Genomic DNA, 22,894 nt, shown 5'->3' on the forward strand with positions numbered 1-22,894 from the left:
GTACTTATTTGGGGAGATTGAAAAAATCCTACTAGCATGGCAGTTCTATAAAAACTTTATTTTCAAATTTTACAGTGTCATAGATGACACCAGAATTACTTCATGAGTCCAGCCATTGATATTGTAAAGTTCGCAAATGATGAGGATACAAGCACTGGACCAAACCAGAGGCAAAGTTTGGTTTGTTTGCCATCACCCTGAAAGCAAGAATGAGGAGGAGGAAATCTTAACTGATGTCTATGTGCCTGACATTTCACTAAGTGTTTTCATTTTTCATTAAATGCAACCACCAATCCAGTGAAATGGTCTCATTATTCTTATGTGGAAATAAGGTTTAAAGAAGTTAAATAACTACTTTATGTAACTTAAAGGATTATGTGTACAATATCATTTTTTCTAGTTAAACGCAAACACCAACACTAGTGACATTAGTCACCAGCTAAATGGGACTCTGGGGATGTTTGCCAAATTTTATAGCCCCAAGGAAGGACATGATTTATGACATCTATTAAATGAACTAATTAATTTGTTTGTTCATATATTAGGCTTCTTTCCAAATACAATTGGAATAGTATGTGACTTATTTAAATATGATGCTGTTTCCAAAATGTGAAAGGCATGATTTCAACTTTGTGATGTCCTTTTATTTACTAAATCTGACATGTGTACAACTCCATAAATATTAGTATGAGGCAATACTACTGGAATGGTCACTTATTTTGTACGCACATAGTAATATTAGTGATATACTGGCACTCTGAGCCTGGCAATCTTTCTAGACAATGGGACTGTGAGAGACAAGAAGTCCTGCCATGGTGGTACTTATCGAAAGTAATATGTTCCTATGCAATAACAATGTGGGCATAATGAACATAGCTGAATAAATATAAATTTATATCAAGACAGTATCATCTTGAGATTTAGAATATTTTCATTATTACTCAGTACATTTTGACTTTTGATTTTCATTCTTACAGTGTGTCAAACATAGTATGTTTTGATTTAATGACGGTGAGAATGTAATTAATTACTACAGTAGGTAATTTCAGATGCGTATGAAAGATGTTCTAAGCTTGCAAACACAGGGAATTTCAATGAGTCTATGTGGATCAAAATAGTAAATGACTAATATCGGGATATTTTGATTTAGTCATTTTTCTTAAATACATAATTACCAAGAAATTATTCAGATCCACATAATTTTCTTCATAACAATGGCAATCACATTATGTCAGGAAATACTAAGGCTATTATTATCATTACACACAAACATTAAGTAATTTGTTTTCAAATACACAAAGATTTTTTTTTCTCTGACATGGTTTCCAAAATCCTTTTTCTTAATGTCTTTGAAAGCAACTAATCTGATTTATTTTGTAACAGTGTAATTTACAAAATCTCCCAAATATGATTTAGCATCAGGGAGTACTATAAAGTAGTCTGATTTTTTATTTTTTTCACTCATAATGACTCAGTAACTTTTTTAGTGGATTTAACTGGATGCTAAGGTATCTTTAAAAGAAACTAGGAAAAAGGCAGGTCAAATTCTCCATGGCACCACTGAGAAGACTGTGTGCTCCTCTTTTTCCTTCTCCCCACCCTGCTTTTGAACACTTGAAGTGACTGGTATGTTTTGAGAGCACAGTGAGTTGATCCTCTCATAGACAAGTTCCTTATGCCATATATCACTGACTTAATATAATGCCTGGACAGTATAATTCAGTTTCTACAGATAATGTATTAACATGGCTACTAAAGATCATAAGAAATAATTGCCTCAAGAATATGTACCACAAGCTCTTTTAGGAAATGTTTTAAAAGGTAAACATAAGATACCAAATAACAATGCACTTCTTTCAAATTTTCTTCATTTAGATACATTTAAAAAATTTATAAGGTAACAGTGGGCATGCATTTAACTTCCTCCACCAAAAATCAACTTACGGAACCAAGGCAGTTTAAAATAAAAATGAACTTGATCTAGAGCTAATAATTAGTGGCCCTATCTTTCCTCTTAAAATGGTCCCTTTTTTTTAGGATGAAACAAAACATCTTGACACTATCTTCATGGCCAACAGGCTCAGCACCACCTGACTCAGGTTTGCCTCTCCGGCCTCCTCACAAAATCACCTCCTTTGGTTTTTGAAACTTATTTTTCTTCTTAATTTAGAGCCTAGTTCTTCTGTCACGCCGCTTTGCCTTGGAAACATCTATTTATTTATCTTTTAGACCTCAGCTCTGAATCTTTCCTCCAGAACCATCCTTGATTTGCCTTACAAAGTCAGGCTCCCTCTTATCTGGTTTAAGAGCACCCTAAAAATTTACTTCTTAGAGATTTTCACAGTTTGTCATTTTTAGTTACTCAATTGGTTTTTATTAATTTCTACCTTTTTATGTTTAAAATTCTAAGGCCTGGAAACATGACAATTTAATCCTTAACAAATTAATGCAATGCCTTTAAATAATATCGGATTCATATATTATAATAAATAAATATTGGGGGATTCTTGCTTTGTTTGGACTACAGGTACAGAGATGTAAGTTAAGTATTATCCATAGTTTATGAGACATTTACATCAATGGATCTGCCAGGTATATTTACTCCCTTTTTACATTTATTGATTTTAGAAAGAGAAAGGAATAGGGAGAGAGGGACAGAGGGACAGAGAAACACCGGTTTGTCATTTCCCTTTTGATCCATTAATTGCTTGCTTTGTATGTGCTTTCACCTGAGATTGAACCTGCAACCAGGCATATTGATATGACACTAACTACCTGGCCAGAGAAGGCTTATTTGCATCTCATTTGATTATGTCAGTCTATTCTCACATCTCATTCCTGCTTAATATAATGTCCTCCTCCTTCCATTAAAGGCAAAAATTTTTTTTTAGGTCTCAGATTGAAAACTTCAGATCAGGTGCCCTCATACCCATGGCTGCTGCTCATCAGCCTCCTGATAGCTGGTTTTGTTGGAAGGCTGTCAGCGGTGAACTGTCCATTCTCAGAAACACACTCTGACAGAATTCCAGCAAAGGCAAGCATTTAACATATTTAAAGAGTATGTTCAACTAGACTGTCGTGGTACATTGCATTTTGTTTAGCAAATATCCATCTACCCCAGTGATTTTGGGCTTGGCCATGTGACTTGCTTTGGTCAACGGGATGTGAGGGACTGTGATCACACATTTTGCATGTGATCCTGTCCTTCACTCTGTGAAAAGCAGGATGGCTCAGTCATGGATTCCTGAGGAAGGAGGCATGCAGAATGTACATGAACTCAACCTTCACCTGAAACCAAGACCAGCCACCCAGCTGCCTCAAAGGCCCATGCATAAAAATGTAAATATTTTCATAACGAACTGGTGATATTTTTGTATGGTTTACTCTAAACATTTGGGTAGTTGATTCTATTGTGAGTATTTTGCTTTTTGTTTTTTTTAACTTTATGCGATGGTTTTATTTTATTTTTCTTACTACTTTTACTGAGTATAAGGTTCTTACATTTCAATCTTGTTGCTTTATGTTCAGAAAATCCTGCTGTGCTGGAAATTCATAAGATACTTCAACTCAATAATGATCACAGCTGCATGGAAATCTGATGTGATAGACAGTCTGTAATATAACTGATAATACTCCTGACACTAAAATTTTCCTGAATGCTCTGAGTTTCCTTGACTCAATGGTAAAGATGGCTTGGAGTTGGGGAGCGAATAGAGGCAGAAGGCTGGGTAGAAAAGACAGGTGTGAGGCCAGACAAGCTACAGCATTTAGCTATAGTAGATCGTAGTCTAGTCTTAGAGAAACATGAATACAGAACATTCAGCTCTGGTTCAGTCAAGGACAGGTAAAGACAAAATTGTCATAGTGATTGTTTGAAGTCCCAGTTCCTTCTTCACTGCCCCATATGGTACAGATTGGCCAGATCTCCTCAGGTCTTCCTCATGGTGTTGTTGATCTATGCAAAGGAATGTTAGCCCCAACCTGCCCTCTGCCTCCAGCCTCATTTAGTGCTATATAATCCTTCGTTTGATGAAACTATAACTCTGGGCAAGAGATAGCTTCCTGCCAGTCTGGTACTCTGGTTCCTGGATAGATCTGGAGAATATTATTCCTTCACTAGCTATGTTATGACTTAGTTCTCTCAGTCTCCATGTTCAGGAAGGGAGTCAAACAATTTCTATCATTCTATGAATGACTGCACTTAGATATTTTGAAATCATATTTAACTGAATTTGTTCTAATTTAATCTCATTTTCTCCTTAAAATACTGCTTTCTTTTTTATCTATCATATTTATCAATAAAAATTACAAATATCTTTTTACTCCAGCTAGAATGTCTTGAAACACTTCTGACTATACTTCTATTCTGCTTGTGATCTTCAGTCTCTGGACCAATCACTATTCTTCCATTTCCTCCTTATCACTTTCATACTTAAAGGAAGGCTATAGCTGCTAACTCACCACCTGGTTTCATTTATTATCTAATCCAATGAGGACTGCATATCACAGGAAATTAATTGCTTTAATATATGGCTTTGATTTTTGCCTCTGCCCTGTTTATAAGTCATTAGTGAGCTCCTATTTTCTGGATAATAAAACGTGGTTTATAAAACCATATCTGCCACATTTCCAGTAACAGGCTAAAACAACTTTAATGTATTCTTTTCAATAGCTAACATTTATTGAATTGGGCATAGGTCAAATAATATACAAAGTCATGAACGTATGATGAATATTTTGACTCTGCAATTTTTGGATACATTTCTTTATGCCAGTCTCTTCTACCAACACTTAAATGAATCCCCCTACATTTGAAAAATTCCGTTCCCATCAAGAGCAGGTTCAGACCACACAGGGGTGCACTCATTTCTTGGCACCTTTCAATCACAACATCCTGGCTATATCTGTTTCTCTCTTATTATATCCTTCTTCATAAATGCTTTCTGGTTGACTTATTCATTCAGTAAGTGTTCTGAGGTGTCAATATTGCTCCAGGCCCATGTTTGGTTGAAGTCTACCACCTGAGTAATGCTACCCTTTAGGAAATGGAATGAGTGTACCGTGGATGACAATACGACCAAGGGTTACCATGGCATGGCTTTGAGGGTGTTGAGGCCAAAAATCAACTCATGAGGAACCAACCTACTCTTTCAAAGGCTCTGTTCACATTTTCCCTGGTAAAAAATTCAAAGTAAAGGACATTATTTAAGCCATTAGCCATTATTTTGATAGGAATGGTGGTTTCTTAATTAGGTGAGCAACCTTCATATCACAAGCAGTTAAATCTAATATTGATTTAAAGTAATGTTAACAATGTAATTGTTCTTGAAAGAAAGCTCCCAGCTACAGAAAGGGAAGAAAATAACACAGATTCGTAAAACACTTACGAAACCTTTTCTTGACACTAGTCATGTAGAGACATTCTCACAAAACCTTCCCTTTTGTGCTCATTTACACTTTCAAATCTAATTATAACTCATTGTAATTTTAAAGATCAAGTCCCAACTCTTTCATGGTGTGCTTTCAAGTTAAATATCTGAGACCAAAGGGACTAAAGCTGGGGTTATATCTTCCCAGTTTTCACAAGCTGACATGCATCATGGAAATAGTTCTTGATTATTTCCTTAACAGCTTTGATGTGAGGGAAAAAAATCCTCCCTGAGCTGTGTACATTCCCCTATATGATCCTGGGTCAGGAAATGTGGTTTGTAGGCACTGATCTTTAAAACCAGAGTTCTTGCAACACTGCTGGCAATATCCTAAATCAATATAGCATAACAATATGAGTCAGTATGTGGTGAGTGAAGAAAAATAGACTATGGAGATATCATGTGGAAATGATAAAGTACAACTTACCTGGATTTAAAAATACAATCTTATTCTTAGCTTTCTATAGATTTATTTCTTTTATAAACTTTTAAAGAAGATTGTATTTACTTTTAGAAAGAGGGGAATAGAGGGAGAGAAATATCAATGTGTGGTTGACTCTCACATGGCCCCCACTGGGAACCTGGCCCATAACCAAGGCATGTGCCCTGACTGGGAATTGAACTGGTCACCTTTCGGTTCACAGCCCGCACTCAGTCCACTGAGCTACACCAGCCATGTTCTGTATAGTTTTAACTACTGCATACAAAGCAGGGAGTAAATCGTAGATAAAGACAATTCACCGTTGGTCTCATGATACTGTCATGCCTCTGCTAGTAGACTGCAACAGAATACGAACTTGAATGTTTAAGCATTTTTAGAACATCATCATAATTATGTGGCATTGTTTGGTGATGACATTATATTTAATAAAACCCAAGGTATATATCACAAAAAAAACCCCAAAACTGACCATCTTTTTTACTCCCCAGAGATAACAAAAGTGCCCTTGAATGGTGGAGAAGGGTATTAAAGCCACCTGTGAAAACACTTCAAATACAATTCTGCAGGTAGCTTGTCTGAACTCTGAATGACTACTGTAGCTTTCAAAATCTCTAGAGGAAAAAAAAAAACCTCACACTTGGAATGGTCCTTTTTATACAAATACTCAAAAAAAAGTACAGTGAGAATACTTACTGGTTTTTAAGTCAATTACTATTGAGAACTTACAAGATCACTTTTTATGGAAGAAATTTATTTTATAAGTCAATATCAAAACTTGAAAAAAGAAGTCTTCAATCTCTAAATAATTCTTATACCAATATATGCAAATAAAAAGACTTTGTCTAAATTGCTAGTATTAAACATGTCTCAATTACTGTTTTACTTTAAAGAAGAATCTTATGAATTCCTAACCTTTATAAAATGAAAAGAATGATACAAAAATGAAAAGGCAATCCTTTGTGGGTACCTCATATTTTCCTGAAAATGAGCACAACATAAACCTAATTTATTTATTCCAATTGTCCCATGTCCACATTCTCACAGAGGACAGTGTTCTGTCAGGCATTCACATGGCCCACAAAGAGAACTTTTGTATCATGGGTACTTCAGAAAGAATAAATACATGCAAATAGAAATTACACTTGCAGTTTGTGTTTTGTGAAAGTTTGGAGTGAGATGCCCCTGGTGATAAGATGAAAAATGTTAGCAATATTTAATAACTAAAATAATTAGTCATTCACTATTCATATCTCCAGTGAACCACATAGTGTGAATGCTGTCACAACAAAAGGAAACCAGAAAATAAAAGTCTTAATGGACTTTAATTCAGTGGGGGGGGGATATATATCCCTTGAAGACTTTTTTCTCCCTCTAGAGCACTTCTGCTCAACATGCACTTTATAATTCTTAATTTATATTCAGCAACAATGCGCTCTCTGGCTTTAAGACCTTACACGGTTTCTCTACTGCTACTTCAAAAGATTTTGTTGTTGCTATTTTGTAGTTTAAAATGGGTAGTTTTTACTTCACCTAAAAGATAAAAAAGATGACTTGAAAAAAAGACATGGCCAAACTCAAGAAATGAAATGATTTTTGCTGAATTGTAACCATACCTATCAGAGGCTGTAGAAGCTGCACTGAGCGTGATACATGCCTCATTCCACTTAATTCTCACAGCCCTCGAATGGCCAAACTGAGGCTTACAGACTGAGACATTTTCTCAGGGTTACAAAACTAAATTTCCAAACTGGCAATTGGTTACTTCTGAAGAGCATAAAAATAACTGTTAACTTATTCATTTATTCAATTAATCAACAAATGTTTTCTAATGGACTACTAAGTACCAAGCATAGAATTAAATATGGCAATATAAACTGAAATAAGTTTTGACTCCTGCCTTTAAGGACATTACTTTCTAGTTTGGAGAGAGGCCAGTAAGTTAACATAGTGTCACTATAGATACTTATAGCCCCTAGTAGGGGAACTAATGTAGGGTCCTGAAAGGTCCCTATGGAATTGAAACTATCTCATTGTAATTCATAAATGTTTATAAATGCTTATAATAAGAATAGAGTATAAAACACTTGGCAAGCTCGTCTGATAAATACTTAGTCTATATTTATAGCACCGACATAAAATAATAAAAGTAAAAATCAATCATTTTGAAAATTACTTAATGTTTGTTTTCTGAAATTTTTCATGGAATTGAGCTTTTATTTCAAATTGATGTAGGTGCAGCCAAAATGGATAAAGACAATTCATTTAAGGGACCCAATTTACAGCAATAATTGGAGAATTCAGGGCAGGATATTAGTTATATCAAAAGATTACTAATGTTTGGAGATTTAAAACTGAATCTGGCCCAAGGTGGTGTGGCTCAGTGGATTGAGTGCTGGCCTGTGAACCAAAGGGCTGACAGTCCTATTCCAAGTCAGGGCACCTGCCTGAGTTGCAGGCCAGGTCCCTGGTGAAGGACATGATAGGCATTGATGTTTCTTTCCCTCTCTTTCTCTTTCCCTTTCCCTCTCTCTAAAAATAAATGAATAAAACCTTTAAAAATTTGAGTCTGATATCATACATATTCACAAACTGAAGTAAGTCATGCTCAGTGTTTCAACCGAATGCCTGGCATCCACGTTTATCTATTAAAAGCCACTATTGGATATTACATTTCAAAACTATTGGGAATGCAAACCTAAGAACTTCTTCCAAAGAAATATGGGATTTGAGTCTAGTGAATTTCCATAAAAGAGAGGCAGTGTATAATAACAAGGTCTTTTCTCTAAATAAGTAGCATAGCTTTTTAGAATAGACTATGGACTAGGACAACTTCTCTCACATTGGTACAGTGATCTGAATGTAAAACCAGGTGCCAAGGTCACAGGTGCCAAAGGTGAAGTCAGGGTGTTGCCACCCATACTAACACTTTGAGGTCTGTTCCACATTGGTGACCAGCAGGCTTACTTTTAGTCTTTCATCATTAATGACATTTAATATTATCTTAAATTCTACACTAATAAAAATTCTCTGAAATCGGCCAAGATAGAGGCGTAGGTGGAAGCACTGCACCTTCTAGCAAAACTAGGTTTAAAAACAACAAAGTTTTAGCAACAAAAATGCAGCCAAACCACAGAAAATTGAACTACATGGAAGTCTGACAACAACGAACCCTTCAGCCAAACCAGCAAGAGGGGCAGAGCCAGCAGCAGAGCGGGGTCAGGCAAGAAAGATCCACCAGACCAACCCGGGCACATGACCCAGGTGTGCCAGCAGCCGTGGGCGGATCCCAGGTGTGGAGAAGTGGGCAGACCCACTGAGGGCACAAGGTGGTGGACCCACTGAGGGCTGATCGAAGTCACACATTAGCACGCAGATAAACCGGTGAAGGAGCTAGCGGTGCGACGGACCGTGCAGGCCCCAGTGGCAGAAAGAGGCAGAGGGGACCACCATTGTCCCTCTCTAACCCCACCCCCACATACAGCTTCATAAACCAGAGACCTGGGTGGCCTCTCTCTGACCACGCCCTCACACACAGTGTCACAAACCAGTCACCCGGGTGGTCCCCCCTCCCCCCAGTGAACAACTAAGGGTCCGCTCCTCATACTTAACAGGCATGAAGAGATCAAAACATGGCTCAAGAACAACTCACAGCCCCAGAGCCAATAAATCTAAGCAATGAAGAAATAGCAAAACTTTCAGATGCACAGTTCAAAACACTGGTGATCAGGATGCTCACAGACTGGTTGATTTTAGCCACAAATTAGAGGAACATATGGAAGCTAAACTAATTGAAATGAATGAAAATACACAGGAAACCAATAGTAATGGAAAGGAAACTGGGACTCAAATCAAAGGAGTGGACCAGAAGGAGGAAAAAAAATGACCAAACAGAAAAATATGAAGAAACAAAAATTTAAAAAAATGAGGAGAGGCTTAGGAACCTTCGGGACATCTTTAAACGCTCCAACATCCAAATTATAGGGGTACCAGAAGGGGAAAAGGAACAGCCACAAGTGGAAAACTTATTTGAACAAATAATAAAGGAGAACTTCCCCAATCTGGCAAAGGAAATAGACTTCCAGGAAGCTCAGAGAGTCCCAAAGAAGTTGGACCCAAGAAGGAACACACCAAGGCACATCATCATTATAATAGCCAAGATTAAAATGAAGGAGAGAATTCTAGAAGCAGCAAGAGATAAGGGGACAGTCACCTACAAAGGGGTTCCCATCAGACTGTCAGCAGATTTCTCAAAAGAGACCTTACAGGCAAGAAGGGGCTGGAAAGAAGTATTCCAAGTCATGAAATCCAAAGACCTACAACCAAGATTGATCTAGCTAGCAAAGCTTTCATTTAGAATGGAAGGACAGATAAAGTGCTTCTCAGATAAGACCAAATTCAAGGAGTTCATCATCACCAAGCCCTTATTATATGAAATGTTAAAGGACTTACCTAAGAAAAAGAAGATAAAAAAGATGAACAATGAAAGGACAGCAAACTCACAGTTATCAACAACCACACTTAAAACAAAGGCAAATTAAGAGGACAGCTAGATCAGGAGCAGAACCATAGAAATGGAGATCACATGGAGGGTTAGCAACAGGGGAGTGGGAGGAGGAGAAAGTACAGAGAATATGTAGCATAGACAGTAGATAGAAAATAGATAAGGGGAGGGCAAGAATAGTATGGAAATATAGAATCTAAAGAACTTGAGACACGTGGTCATAAACTAAAGGGGGGAATGGTGGGGGAGGAGTGTGCAGGGTGGAGGGGAATGAAGGGGGAAATAGAACAACTGTAATGGCATAATCAATAAAATTATTTTTTTGAAATGAAAAAAAAATTCTCTGAAATCTGAGTATGCTGAGATGCTGTGTTTGCTGCCATTCGTACAGCACACTGGTACAGAGTGGTGTGGTACAGTGTGGTGAAGGATTGCATATAGTTTCTACAAGTTTAGAATCAGTCTTTACCTACAAGTTTAGTATCAGTTTCTGGACAGCAAAAGCTGGTTTGCACAATGATCATTATGGAATTAATGTTCAAAGCATGTCTTGAATAGAACAGAATGTATATTCCTAATTTCAAAGTATTTTTTATCTCTAACAGTTCACTTAAAAAGGCAGACAAAGCACCAATTTCACATTCACCACCTCTATTAGTGTGTTCAAGACTATTAAATTTTGCCTATTATATTTCCCAAGATGCAATAAATGTTTCAAAGATTTTATTTATTTATTTTTAGAAAGAGGAGAAGAGAGGGAGAAAGAAAGGGAGAGAAACATCAATGTGTGGTTGCCTTTGCAGCCCTACTGGGTAGCTGGCCTGCATCCCAGGCATGTGCCCTGACTAGGAATCGAACAGATGATCCTTTGGTTTGCAGGCTGGCACTCAGTCCACTGAGCCACAACAGCCAAGGCCCAAGATATTTTACACACTCAAAGAAAGGAGATACTTGAGTAAAAGGTCACTGCTTGAGTGTTAACATTATTATTTTCAAGACATTTCATTACAAAAAAACTTTATGTAACTTGTCATAATTGAAGCTGGAAATTGGTATAAATGCTATTCACCTTTTATTAAGTAAATAGCATTATATCAATATTGTTTATGTTAGTAATATGAAAAACTTTTAAATCATTTATAATATTCCATTCATTTTCTATTTTCTCACTTTTCTAACATAGTTTATTTAATATCATTAGTTTTTGTTATGTTAGCCACTAATGTACAGTGAGAGCTCACTTCAAGTAAAAAAAAAAAATCTCCAGAATTTAGTTATTATGAGAATATGTAATTAATATATATAAAGCACTCGTTATTTATAGAAAGCATTTTTATGTAGATACTATTACTTCTATGTTATTTTAATCATTAAGATAATAACATTAAGAAAAATTTGACTCACTTCTGCTATAATAATATTTTAATTAAAACCTCTCAGTCATGAAAGGCAATATGGATATCATAAAGAAGTAATATCCTAGATAATAAAATAATTTATTAAATATGTTGTAAAAGCAATATTAAGATTTTAGTTTATTACATTCAATATAAGTATTATGTCATGTTGATTTAGAGTTTGATGACAAAATAGCCATATATGAATAAAATGACAAATATGTAAGATAAAACCTATCCTGGCTAAACCAAGCTTATATTATTCTAAATAAAGAATCCAAATGATATTGGTTCCAAATTTGGATAATTCTTTTCATATATATTATCATTAGTACTTGATAAACTGGTAAATAGTAAAATTCCAATTCCAGTGAAACAAAAAGCATATCCCTAACTATCTAAGCTCAATAATAACCATGGGAAATAAGTTCTGTACCTGTGGATGCAATGGGCAGGAATACAAAAATGAATGAGTGAACAGAGTGAAACATACAAACCACATATGATGCCTTAGGACCTGGGTCATTCAGTTATGAGCGTTAAAGGTTGTCTCACTACAGTTCACAGTATTAATCAATGTCTTCCACTTACAGGAGGGTCTGCATCTTCAGCATAAACGCTTGTGATGGGTGTACCCTTGACAGCATCTGGAGCCACTATCCCTTTGTAGACACGTTTACTGAACACTGGAGGATAATCATTCATATCCTGTAAAACACAATAAAGAGTTTAGTGCTTGAGTTGAAACTGGGTTAGGTGTGTGGTTACTTGACTGGCTCCATCTCTTTATATCATGCAACCCATTTGCCACTGTCAGCCTTCCATCCTCTCAATTCCACTGCTTTCACTTCTGAATGGCACTCGGTACATTGTCAGAGGTTCTGCATGTTATTAATGTGCATGGTATCAACCAAAGGCCATTCCACTGGAGTAAATAATCCATCACCCCAACTCCCACCACCCCCCAAAATACTCCTTTTAGAGACTGGAGTAATGCTTGAAATTTTCTCTAAAGACTCTTGTTGGAATGATGTACAAATGAACTTTGGAAATAAGTAGGAACCAATTGTACAAAAAAAAAAAGCCATTCAATGAGATACGTGTAGAAGATGGTGCTTTTATGTTTGTTTTGTTGTTACTTTTTTCAGAAGCTCTCTAATGTTTCTGTTGTAACTTCAAAGCCTTTATATACTTAGCATAATGGTATGATTAAAACATTTCAAATGCAAAATGTGAAATATCTTTTGATGCCATCTTACACTTTTACAACTGTAAAATGATGAAAGAATGTTTTCCTTATAGCGCACTACGATAATGACAAATAGGATTAGATAGATGCTTTTATACACAGAAAACAATTATGTACTTAAAATTTTTTCAAAGTATTTATATGCATCTTCTTTAATGTTCACAATTCAGTGATATAAGCGCCTTTTTATTTACATAGTATCACTCATTAAATAAATATTTACCAAGTTCCTCCTATTTTTATGACCTCATGCTAGTCACTGGGGGTATATATGGTTTCTCAGGAAAAGATGCCCCTGTCCTCATTTCACATTAGTGCTTTAAAGCCGGCAAAGACACTGATTCTACTAGTAGCTTAGTTGACCTGAAGTAAATTACTTATCTGGCAGAGCTAAACTGACATATCTGGTCCCCAGAGAACAAGATCATTTTTTTTTTCACTCAAGCATTTTATAGAGAATTGCATATTATTTTTTTCTCAAAAAGCAACACTGATGACCTTGGTTGATTTAAATTTCTTACACGTATTTATTCTAACATAATCATTACGCCTTGCATTGTTTTGGGTAATTTGGATCAAACACATTTTCGCCCAAAGCTCCATCTGTTAATTACCTTACTCTCCAGGTCATCTGCTTCTCACTCGTCATTAAAAACAAAAGAAGAAGACTATTCTACATCGTTTTTGATATTTGCTCTGATACGACAAGTTCCTTGTACAATGTAAATTGGGAACACACTAATTAACTGACTATAAACCTCTCTGATAAGAGGTCAGGGTAATTATCTCTTACAATCAAATAGAGTTTGTTTTATGTTCACCATACAGCTGACTTCTGAATTGCGAATATGAAGAAACCTGTGGATTCCAGTAAGAAATAGGAGGTCTTGAACTGTAAGCAAAACTGAAAAATAAAACGTACGTACAAATTTTCTCCATTTTGACATATAACATTAACACTCTTCCATAAAACAAAGAAGAGGGTTTTTTTTTTTTTTTTGTAAATTATGAGCTTTAGAATCTGAACAAGCAGACAAACTCAGGAAGCAGGGGCTCTCCATAAGGAGGACAGTATAAGGTGTTGACCTTGAGGTTTCAGGGTGTGGAGTAAATACTGTATATAAAATGTGTGCATGCATGCCATTTCCCGCTCTTTTCAAGAATGCCAATTACCTTCATTAATGAATCTTGTCATTAAAAAGGTGGAAATCGTATTGTACCTCTAAATCTTAACTTCTGGAGTTTACAAAAGAAGGAGCTGAGCATTGTAAATGTTCTGTATACAGATTCCCAAAGTCATATAAACTCAATGCGTTCTTATGAATTTTCTTCTCTGGCCTCCCAGGGGATGCTGAAAACCCTAATGTTACAAGGTATCTTCTGGATAATTTAATTTTTCAGGAAAAATAGGATATTTTACAATTATGTCAGTACAGCTGCTAACAGTGCTGAAAACAGGGTCCCATTTCTCTTGAAAAAGTATTCATTAGATTTGCCTTCTAACTGAATACAAAATGACCATTTCATAACCTGGCCTTACAAACTGATTAGATGCAAATCTAAGGCTCTAAATAACTGAAGACCATTAAAACACTGTATCTCTAACTTATTTGCTTGCCATTGACAGGATGTAGAATAAATCAGTACAAGTATTATAACAGTACTTCTTGTGGTACATTGTATACATTTCAGGGCTACGATCTTTTATTGTAGCTAAGATGTACAGCCAGTTGCTTATAGTTCTTACATAATGCATTATGTCAAATTATAAAGTTTATTGAAATGTAATCCGAATGACCATCATCAATAGTTGGGCATATTTATGCTCCAGAGACGTCAGAAAAAAAATGGACACATGGCCTGTTTCTGTACAAATGCTCTATTATGCATTAAATTAAGGATAAGCTTCGATCTCAAAAACCAAGCCACCTTCTATTGCCCATTACTCCACTAGAGGGTAGTATTAGCAAATAGAAACATTTCCTTTTCTGTACACCTGTTACCCATTTTATTACTAAGACTCTTAATAATTTGCTTTCTGTTGTTACAGTTTTGTCCGTCTGAACAATAACTAGTTTTCATGTTTCTGAAGCCTATTCTGAATGTTACCATAGTTCTCAACTAGAACACCACAATGCTCTTTAAAAAAAAATGTTGTACTAGTAAACTTACAATTTGGTCCCAGGTAAAACCATACCTAAAGGTACAGCTAGGTAGGAGGGGAAAAAATATGTTTCATTTATTTATTATTCTAAACTAGAGGCTAAAGCAATCATAAAAATAATTTCTATTTTGGCATATTAGAAAGTATATTTAAGAAAACTTTTTTATGAGACTACCAAGAAAATAGAATTTGCAGGTGAGATTAGAAATTAATAACAGTTTCTTCATAAGACATAAAGAGAAAAAGGTGGCAATTTTTTAAAAATAATTTTCTTAAATCATGGGTAAAAACTGTTCTGAATAAAAGACTTTTACTGATAGAAATAACTGGTTATATTCTGATCATCTTTTAAAAAAATAATGGAAATATAGAAATGCCAGCCCCAGTCTTAAACTGTCACACAAAAATGACTTCCATTACTACCGCAATACTGTCTAGTGTTAGCACTGCCCATGTAGAGCTGTTTGGCTGCCCTGCCCTCCAAAATCCCTTAAGACTTACGGGGCTGATGCCTAGTCTTCCCTAGCAGACTACAGAGCTGATTTCTCCGTTGCTTGTTACTAGTTCTGTTTCCCACTATCTGACCCTCTGCTGGGTCTCATATAACTATCTGCCTTCTGCTGTTTTATTCTCCCTCTTGGTTTTTCTCCTTGACTTTTCTGACTTCTTTCTTTCCTGATTTTGAATATAGGGTTAAAAGAGGGGCCATATCCAGACAAATAAATTTTTTTTTTCTGTTTTGCATGGGTCTCAAACACAAATCATATATTTATACCAACTTTTTTTAAATGAAAACTTATCCTGGAATCTTTCTTTTTAGTTGTATAGATTTGTTTTTAGTGTTGTTTTTATTTCTGAGTTTAAGCTATTCTGAATTCTTTCGGGGGCAGTATATCTATGTAGTGTAATTCAAGTTACCCTTTGTCACAAATGGAAAATATACAGTATGGCTCCCAGTATCACAAATATTGATGGGGTTCCCACTGTGGGCATTAGGCGGCACTTTTGGTGCTGGGGATGTGGTTACCACCAAGAAAGGCAGACTGCCTGCTGGTAGCAAGGTTACAGTTAGTGTGGGAAGCAAAAATTAAATAAATAATGTCAAATGCGATGGATGTCATAAAAGAAATACAAGGATATGATGAGAGTGTACTGTAAGAAGTTTAACTGATTTTATTTAACATAGGATGCACTTCTGTTATCTGAGCAACTGTCCCATCACTCATGAATTCTGCCACATAAAATAGTCTTCCCAAATTGACAATTAAAATGAGAGGAGGGTAACACTGTGCACTGTTGACAAGCCTGGCGATTTAATATGTAATTCCACTCCCTTCTAGATCCCCAGTATTACAACAGTGATGTGGAGGAAAAGGAGTTGATACATTTTTGGAATTTTTCTAAGCCTTGCCATTTTGGCCAAGTAGGACAATGAGTATATATTCTGAGCTCAAATCAATGATCAGATTCAAACAATATCACCACCCTATTTTAGACTTTCCCAGAGGTGCATTAACAGAGACGTGTGTGTGTGCACTGTGTATGGTTGATTTTTTTACTTGGTTGGTTATCAGGCATATGCTAGACGTTTTAAATTATCATCTCAATTATTTTGCCAAAAATATGTTAGCTATTATTACTATTACTCCTACTTTACAAATAAAAAACCCCCCCAAACTTAGAGATTAGATTGCTCATCCAGCAGTAAAGGATAGAGCTATGGTTTAATTCTGGGGATCTGCACAGATAAGGAGAAAGAGAACCGGCAACGTCATCAGAAAATTATGTAGGACGAGTAGGATTTTCATTTAAAATCTCCATATATATCTTCTAAAATATCTCTTTCCAATAATATTTTACATTTAAAAAATTCTTCCAACTAGTTACCATACTGTTAACTTGGCAATCTAGTGAGCTTCTGAACATTGCATTTCCCTGAAGAGAATTTTTATAATTATCCATAAGCTTTTTTTGGTAAAAAAAAAAAAAAAAGATAGTTGCTATAGTTGTATTTGTACTCTTAAAACAGTCTATTCAAGCCTAGAAATAGTTATTTCATAAAACCTAATAACTTTTTTTCTAAAATGAATTTTAAAAAATTATCCTATGAGAAACTTTACAAACAAGAAGAGTCCCTTGATCAATTTTGGGAAATTACATTTTATTTTCAAGAATCTTCTCGAGATTCACAATGTGCATTAGCATATTAAAGCTCCTATATGAAGGTCTACCATGTAGAGATCTGTTTACTTTTGTGTAGCTCAGTGTTCCTCAAATCCACTGTCTACTGAAATTCTTTGTGTCTGAAACACCCATTACCATATTGCTGAGCCGATGCTCTATGAAATATATCCACAGAGACCCTGAAGATACTGAGCTATTAAAGGCACAAACTACTGCTACTTGGAATATTGCATGACTTTCGTGAACTAAAGTTTTACAGAGAATATATTGAAGATTCCAGTATATCAAGTGTACCTCCCAAATACGGCAGCCAATTCATCAGGGTGAAGATATCAGCTACAGCAATGGTGGGATTGGGAAATAATGGCGGTGCTTAGCAGTAACTAGCACCAACAAGGCTTATCAGCATCTGTTGTCCCTATTAGGAGGCAGTTCGATTTTGGAAACTAGTGACAGTAGCCAGCCTGCATGCCATTTGCCTTGGCATGAGGGGAAACTGTGATAATCACTGAAGGGTGAAAAGATAAAATCTCTGAGCATATACATTTTTATTCATTTCCTCCGCTTTGGTTCTTCAGAGGTAATATGCCACATCTTGGTTGTGAAACTCTAGAACAGCAGAATGTGCAGATACTTTAAGAAGCTACATAACTCAGCCCATGATGCCCTCCCTGATGTGTTCACATTTTTAACACATTTTTAATCCTGTCACCATGGAGTTCCAGTGGCACATCAGCAACTGCCTGGTGTCCATGGTTTGGTAAGTGGCACCTGGACTGGACAGTGAGTTCCTATCTAGAAAAGCTAGAAAAGCCTATTCTCTATATTCTATGGGCCTGGAAAGATTTCTTTCTACCTGGAGGACGAAATCCCTTTGAAAGATGAAAGTGCTAGCATCATCTTCAAGGCTCACTGTACATCCCAACAACCTTGGCCCTTATTGACAGTTTTCCATCTCAGATCCCTCCGCCTAGTTCTGCCCACTCCCACACCTGTACCCACTGTGCCAGGCAAACAAAACCAGGATGCACCCCTGTCTCCTTCCTCCAGGGAAGTGTTTTCCTCACTCTTCTTTCTGCTCCTATGTAGGCATTCTGTCTAAAATCTCAATCAGCAAAATTACTTGTTATCATTTTTATCTTGAGCAAGCCCTTTACACTCCTTTTATTGTTGGTAAGTATTGTTTATCTATTAATATATTTCAATTTCTCTGGCTTGTATTCAGCTTTTGACTTACTATAGAAAACCGACCTCTATTTCTGTGCATTTTCTGTTGTACGTTAGAAATCGGTGTGTAGTGTCGGATTTTTCTCTGAATTTTATGTTTTAAACTGTTTAGAGTTTTATGTTTATTTCCTAGAGATTCATTCATATGATCTAATTTTCTATATCTCTGATTCAACTATTCTAGATATTCAATCAATGTACAATGAAACAGGCTTTGTTTTTATCAATGTTCTACAATTTTTTTCAATAAAAACATATTTCATCATCATTATTGATTTTGTTTTGGGCCCTTAAAATGTGGCATCAAGAAAGCTCTTGGCAGGTATTGTCGTATAATTCTCATTTTCTTTCTATTGTAAAAATATTTTTACTTCCAAATATTACTCCAATTTCCCCATGATTAGTTCAATTTTAACTTAGCTTGATGGACTAGAGTACTTGATATTTCTTTTATTCTTCTTTATAAAAGAAATTATATTTCTTTAAATTTTTGAAGAGAAATCTTCCAGATGCTTTCCCCGTGGTGACTGTTTTGAGTAGAAATATCTCTTAGCAGATACCATGCGATTATGTTATTGGCAAAGCAGCCTGTCAGTACTGCAAGTAAACAGACCAATAGCAGGAAACTTGTGAGCTTATGGAAGATCTATCTATGTGGAAGAATGAAAACTCTATTCCATTTCTCTTGAACACAAACAGGTATGATAGCACACAATAGAGTTTTAGAGCTCTCTGTGATAATCTTACCCTGAGTGCTCAGGAGAAAAGAAAGCAACGGTCAATCTACATTTGGGAAAATATTCTGTAAATATATTTATGCTATGTCACTTGAGAGAAGTGGCATTGAAAATACCTACAATTAAATATTGAATAAGATTTGGTTTAAATGTATAATAAATCAGGAATAACTTCTGATAGAAGTTATTGACCAAGAAGATTTGACTGATAAAATGGTATGGCACAGGGTATTTTAATGGATGAGATAATAGACTGAGGGAGGTCAAGAAAGGCCCCAAGATTACAGAACTTGAAATGGTTGAACCATAATATAATGCAATTTCATGTGATCCCAAAGCATATTTCATTCTAGAATCTCGGCTTCCAAACTAAACTAAACTAAATTATTCTTGAGGCTTAGCACTCAATCACTGAGTCATTTAATTTTTATATATATATTTTTTTACTTGAGGGAATTGGGTAAAGTTACTATCTCTGCTGCTGTGGAACTTGGGGGATAGTGAATGTTGAAGATATTGGGAATTTGTTGAAATCACAGAGCTAATGGCAGGCTCAGGCAGCCACAGCGTTTCAATTAATTTTTAGTGTTTCCTTTCTATTTATCATTTATAGCTAAATGATATATTTAAATATTTCACATTTCAAAGTCTGTGTTCTGGGTCTGGTACCACTGTTTTATAAGAAGTTGTTACACTAAATACTATAGTCATAGTATGAAAAACAGAAGCTACACGTAGAGAGTGCAAAGTAGGCAACCAGAGGTGATCTGTACCCCTTACCTTTACGATCACTGTGACAGTCGCAATACCAGGTGGCATTGTCCCATAAATATCAAAGGCCTCCACTATGAAAGTGATGCTTGCTTCTTGGGGTGGAAATGACTCATAGTCCAAACTCCTTAAAAGGGAGAGTACTCCTGTAAATGGGTGTAGTGCAAATATATGTTTCACTTCTGGGCTTCTTATTCGATAAGACACGTTTGCTCCAAGGTCAACATCTGTGGCCTGCAACAAGTTAAGCAAAAGAATACTTACATCAGTGGCATTACCACAAAAGAGGAAAGAAGGACAGATGAATGTCATGTATCAGTGCTTATGACGGCAAGTGTTTAATGACGACCCAAAGTCACGTTTCAGAGAAAAGCACTTTTGTTAAGTCATTTTCTGGAGAGGGAGGAAAGAGAGAGAGAAATATAGCTAGTGACATGAGATTTTGTTTTGTAGATCTTATTGCTAAATTTACTTTACCTGAAAAACTACCAAGTAAAAGAATCATACCACAGTAAAGAAATACATATGGTCATAAATGATCATTATTTCCTGCTGATCATAGAACCTCGGGAAGGGTCATCAAGGAACATGTATAAAGGACCCGTGGGCAAAGCCAAAGCAGGGGAAGGATGGAAGGAGGGAGGTGGGAGGTGGGAGTGGGTGGGGTGGGGTAAGTGGTGGCAGGAAAATGGAGACAATTGCACTTGAACAACGATAAAAAAAGAGGAATAAAAGAAGAATACAGAAATATACATATAGGATGCTGGTAGAGATGGTTTGAGTAGGTAGAAAGAGCAGATGCGTGGTTTTGAAAAATCATCTATAGTGTATTCTTTTTGTCTTAAGAATCAGATTATGGGTTTATATGAATTAAATGTTTAGTTGAAGTCAAACTAAGTTCTACTAATAGAGCTGTTTGTATCTTACAGATTCTCCGATTTCAAGCACCATTCTGGCTTCCTTACATTATCTGATGAGGAGGCGGATCATTGGAATAAAGCACAGATGAGGACTAAACACTGATTACTCTGAGTTATCCTGCCACTGAAACCAAATGATCTCTTCACAGCAGGGTTTACTTTTTAAATAACCAATAAAAAGAAAGGTGGCAAGTGGGTGGGGAAGGAGGCAGAAGAAACAATCTTATATCAGTGGGTCAGGAAAATTCATGACTCGGACAAGTGGAAGGACACTATAGTATATGAATGGATTTGGGGGGACTCAGAACACCCCAAACTCAGCCCTGCCTCCTTAACTAGTCAAAAAGATGCTTATTCCTAGTCTTCGGGCTCTGCTCCACCCCGCACTGAACACCGTGGAAAGGCAGTGTTTGAGGGTGACTGCTTATGCTCAGTACCTCTCCCCCTTTTCAGTTGCGCTCACTCGGAAGCAGGACATTAAATGACATGGGGTGTCAGGGCTGGTGTTGGTTTACTTGGGCAGCTGTAACAAAGTACTACAAACGGAATGACTTAAAACAATAGAAATTGAGGAAGGGTGTAGGTAGAAGTGCAAGAGGGTATGTGGGGATAAAGGGTAACAGAACAAATACAATAAAAAGTAATTAGAAAAAAAGACAGCATGCCAGATTTAGTTACGGTTTTCTGGCCACTGGTATACTGCACAAGTATGATCAAACTTCTCAGCTTCAAGGTATATTGAGGTCAATCAATAAGAGTATTAGGTATGAGAATGATCACTAATAATGGCTTATTGTTGGATCAACATTTCATGTAAAGAGCATTTTAGACTCATTTCGGAAAAGCTGCATAAAAAGCGACTGTGTGTATATGTTGGCATATGTTTATTTCATTTTACTATCATTTTAACAAACCTTTTTTTCTCTGCTCTTAAACTCTTGTAAGTGCTTTTACATAAAAAAACATTCAAACAATAAAAAAGCACTATTTTAAATAAAGATAAATATGTTGAATGATTTCCATAAACATAATAGATTATCAAAGCACTATAAGAAAACTGAAAAAATGCAAATAATAATTTCATCTCACAAGTATCTTATAATACATTCATAGAGATCACTTTATTATAACCCCTTTCATTTACCTAATATTTATTGAATAGTTATTATTGTGAGGCACTACAAAGATGAACAAGATGAATCAAGACATAGTTTCTGCCCTCCAGGTTACTGTGAAATAAGATTCAAATACCCAAATCAAAGGGAAAAACTGATATATTACTTAAAAGTCTTTAGGATTTGGACTGATATCTTTTAGCTGAAAGGATAGGTTTTTAAGAACCTTTTGTAGGGTGACTATTTCATTCAGTAGCACAGGCTGGCAAAGGCAACCCTGGGAGAGGAAATGGATGGAGCAAGAATGGCACTGGGAAGATGAGGGCTGGTTAGACTGTGCAGCACCGATGCAGTACCTTCTATGTGAATGTCCAGTCTTGGGTCCCTTTAATCAGTTACCAACAAAATAATGAGAAAGATAATGCTAAAGCACAGATTTTACTATTAAAAATAATAAAATCTTTCTTGTTTTTCACTCCATTTTAAATCATCTCCCTTCTCTTTAACATGGTGAAAAGGACCAACATATTTTCCAGCCTTTTCATCCCTAATTCACTCCTCCCTTCCAGGATTTTGAGCGAATTCTTTGCACTGCCTTAGAAAGTCTTTCTTTCTTATGACTCAGCAGGAAAAAAAACAAAAGAAGGAGCCCCTACCCTTTGCAACAGCATGGATAGAAGTGGAGAGCATTATGCTAAGTGAAATGAGTCAGGCAGGGAGGGACAAATACCACATGATCTCACCTTTAAGTGGAACCT

At 36.1% G+C, this 22,894-nt stretch overlaps 1 protein-coding gene across 1 annotated transcript in view; it reads right to left on the bottom strand.

Annotated features, from left to right (window-relative positions):
* Window positions 1–22,894, bottom strand: part of PCDH15 (protocadherin related 15) — a 789,434-nt gene that overhangs the window by 161,434 nt on the left and 605,106 nt on the right. Inside the window, exons 20-21 of the mRNA XM_053663991.1 lie at window positions 20,111–20,335; window positions 12,361–12,477 (exon numbers count right to left, since the gene is read on the bottom strand). Of these exons, the coding sequence (XP_053519966.1) occupies window positions 12,361–12,477; window positions 20,111–20,335 (342 nt within the window). The remainder of the gene's footprint in view (window positions 1–12,360; window positions 12,478–20,110; window positions 20,336–22,894) is intronic.

The sequence above is a fragment of the Artibeus jamaicensis genome, unplaced genomic scaffold (genome assembly GCF_021234435.1).
Source record: "Artibeus jamaicensis isolate MK-2021 breed Jamaican fruit bat unplaced genomic scaffold, CSHL_Jam_final contig_332, whole genome shotgun sequence".
NCBI classification, from domain to species: Eukaryota; Metazoa; Chordata; class Mammalia; order Chiroptera; family Phyllostomidae; genus Artibeus; species Artibeus jamaicensis.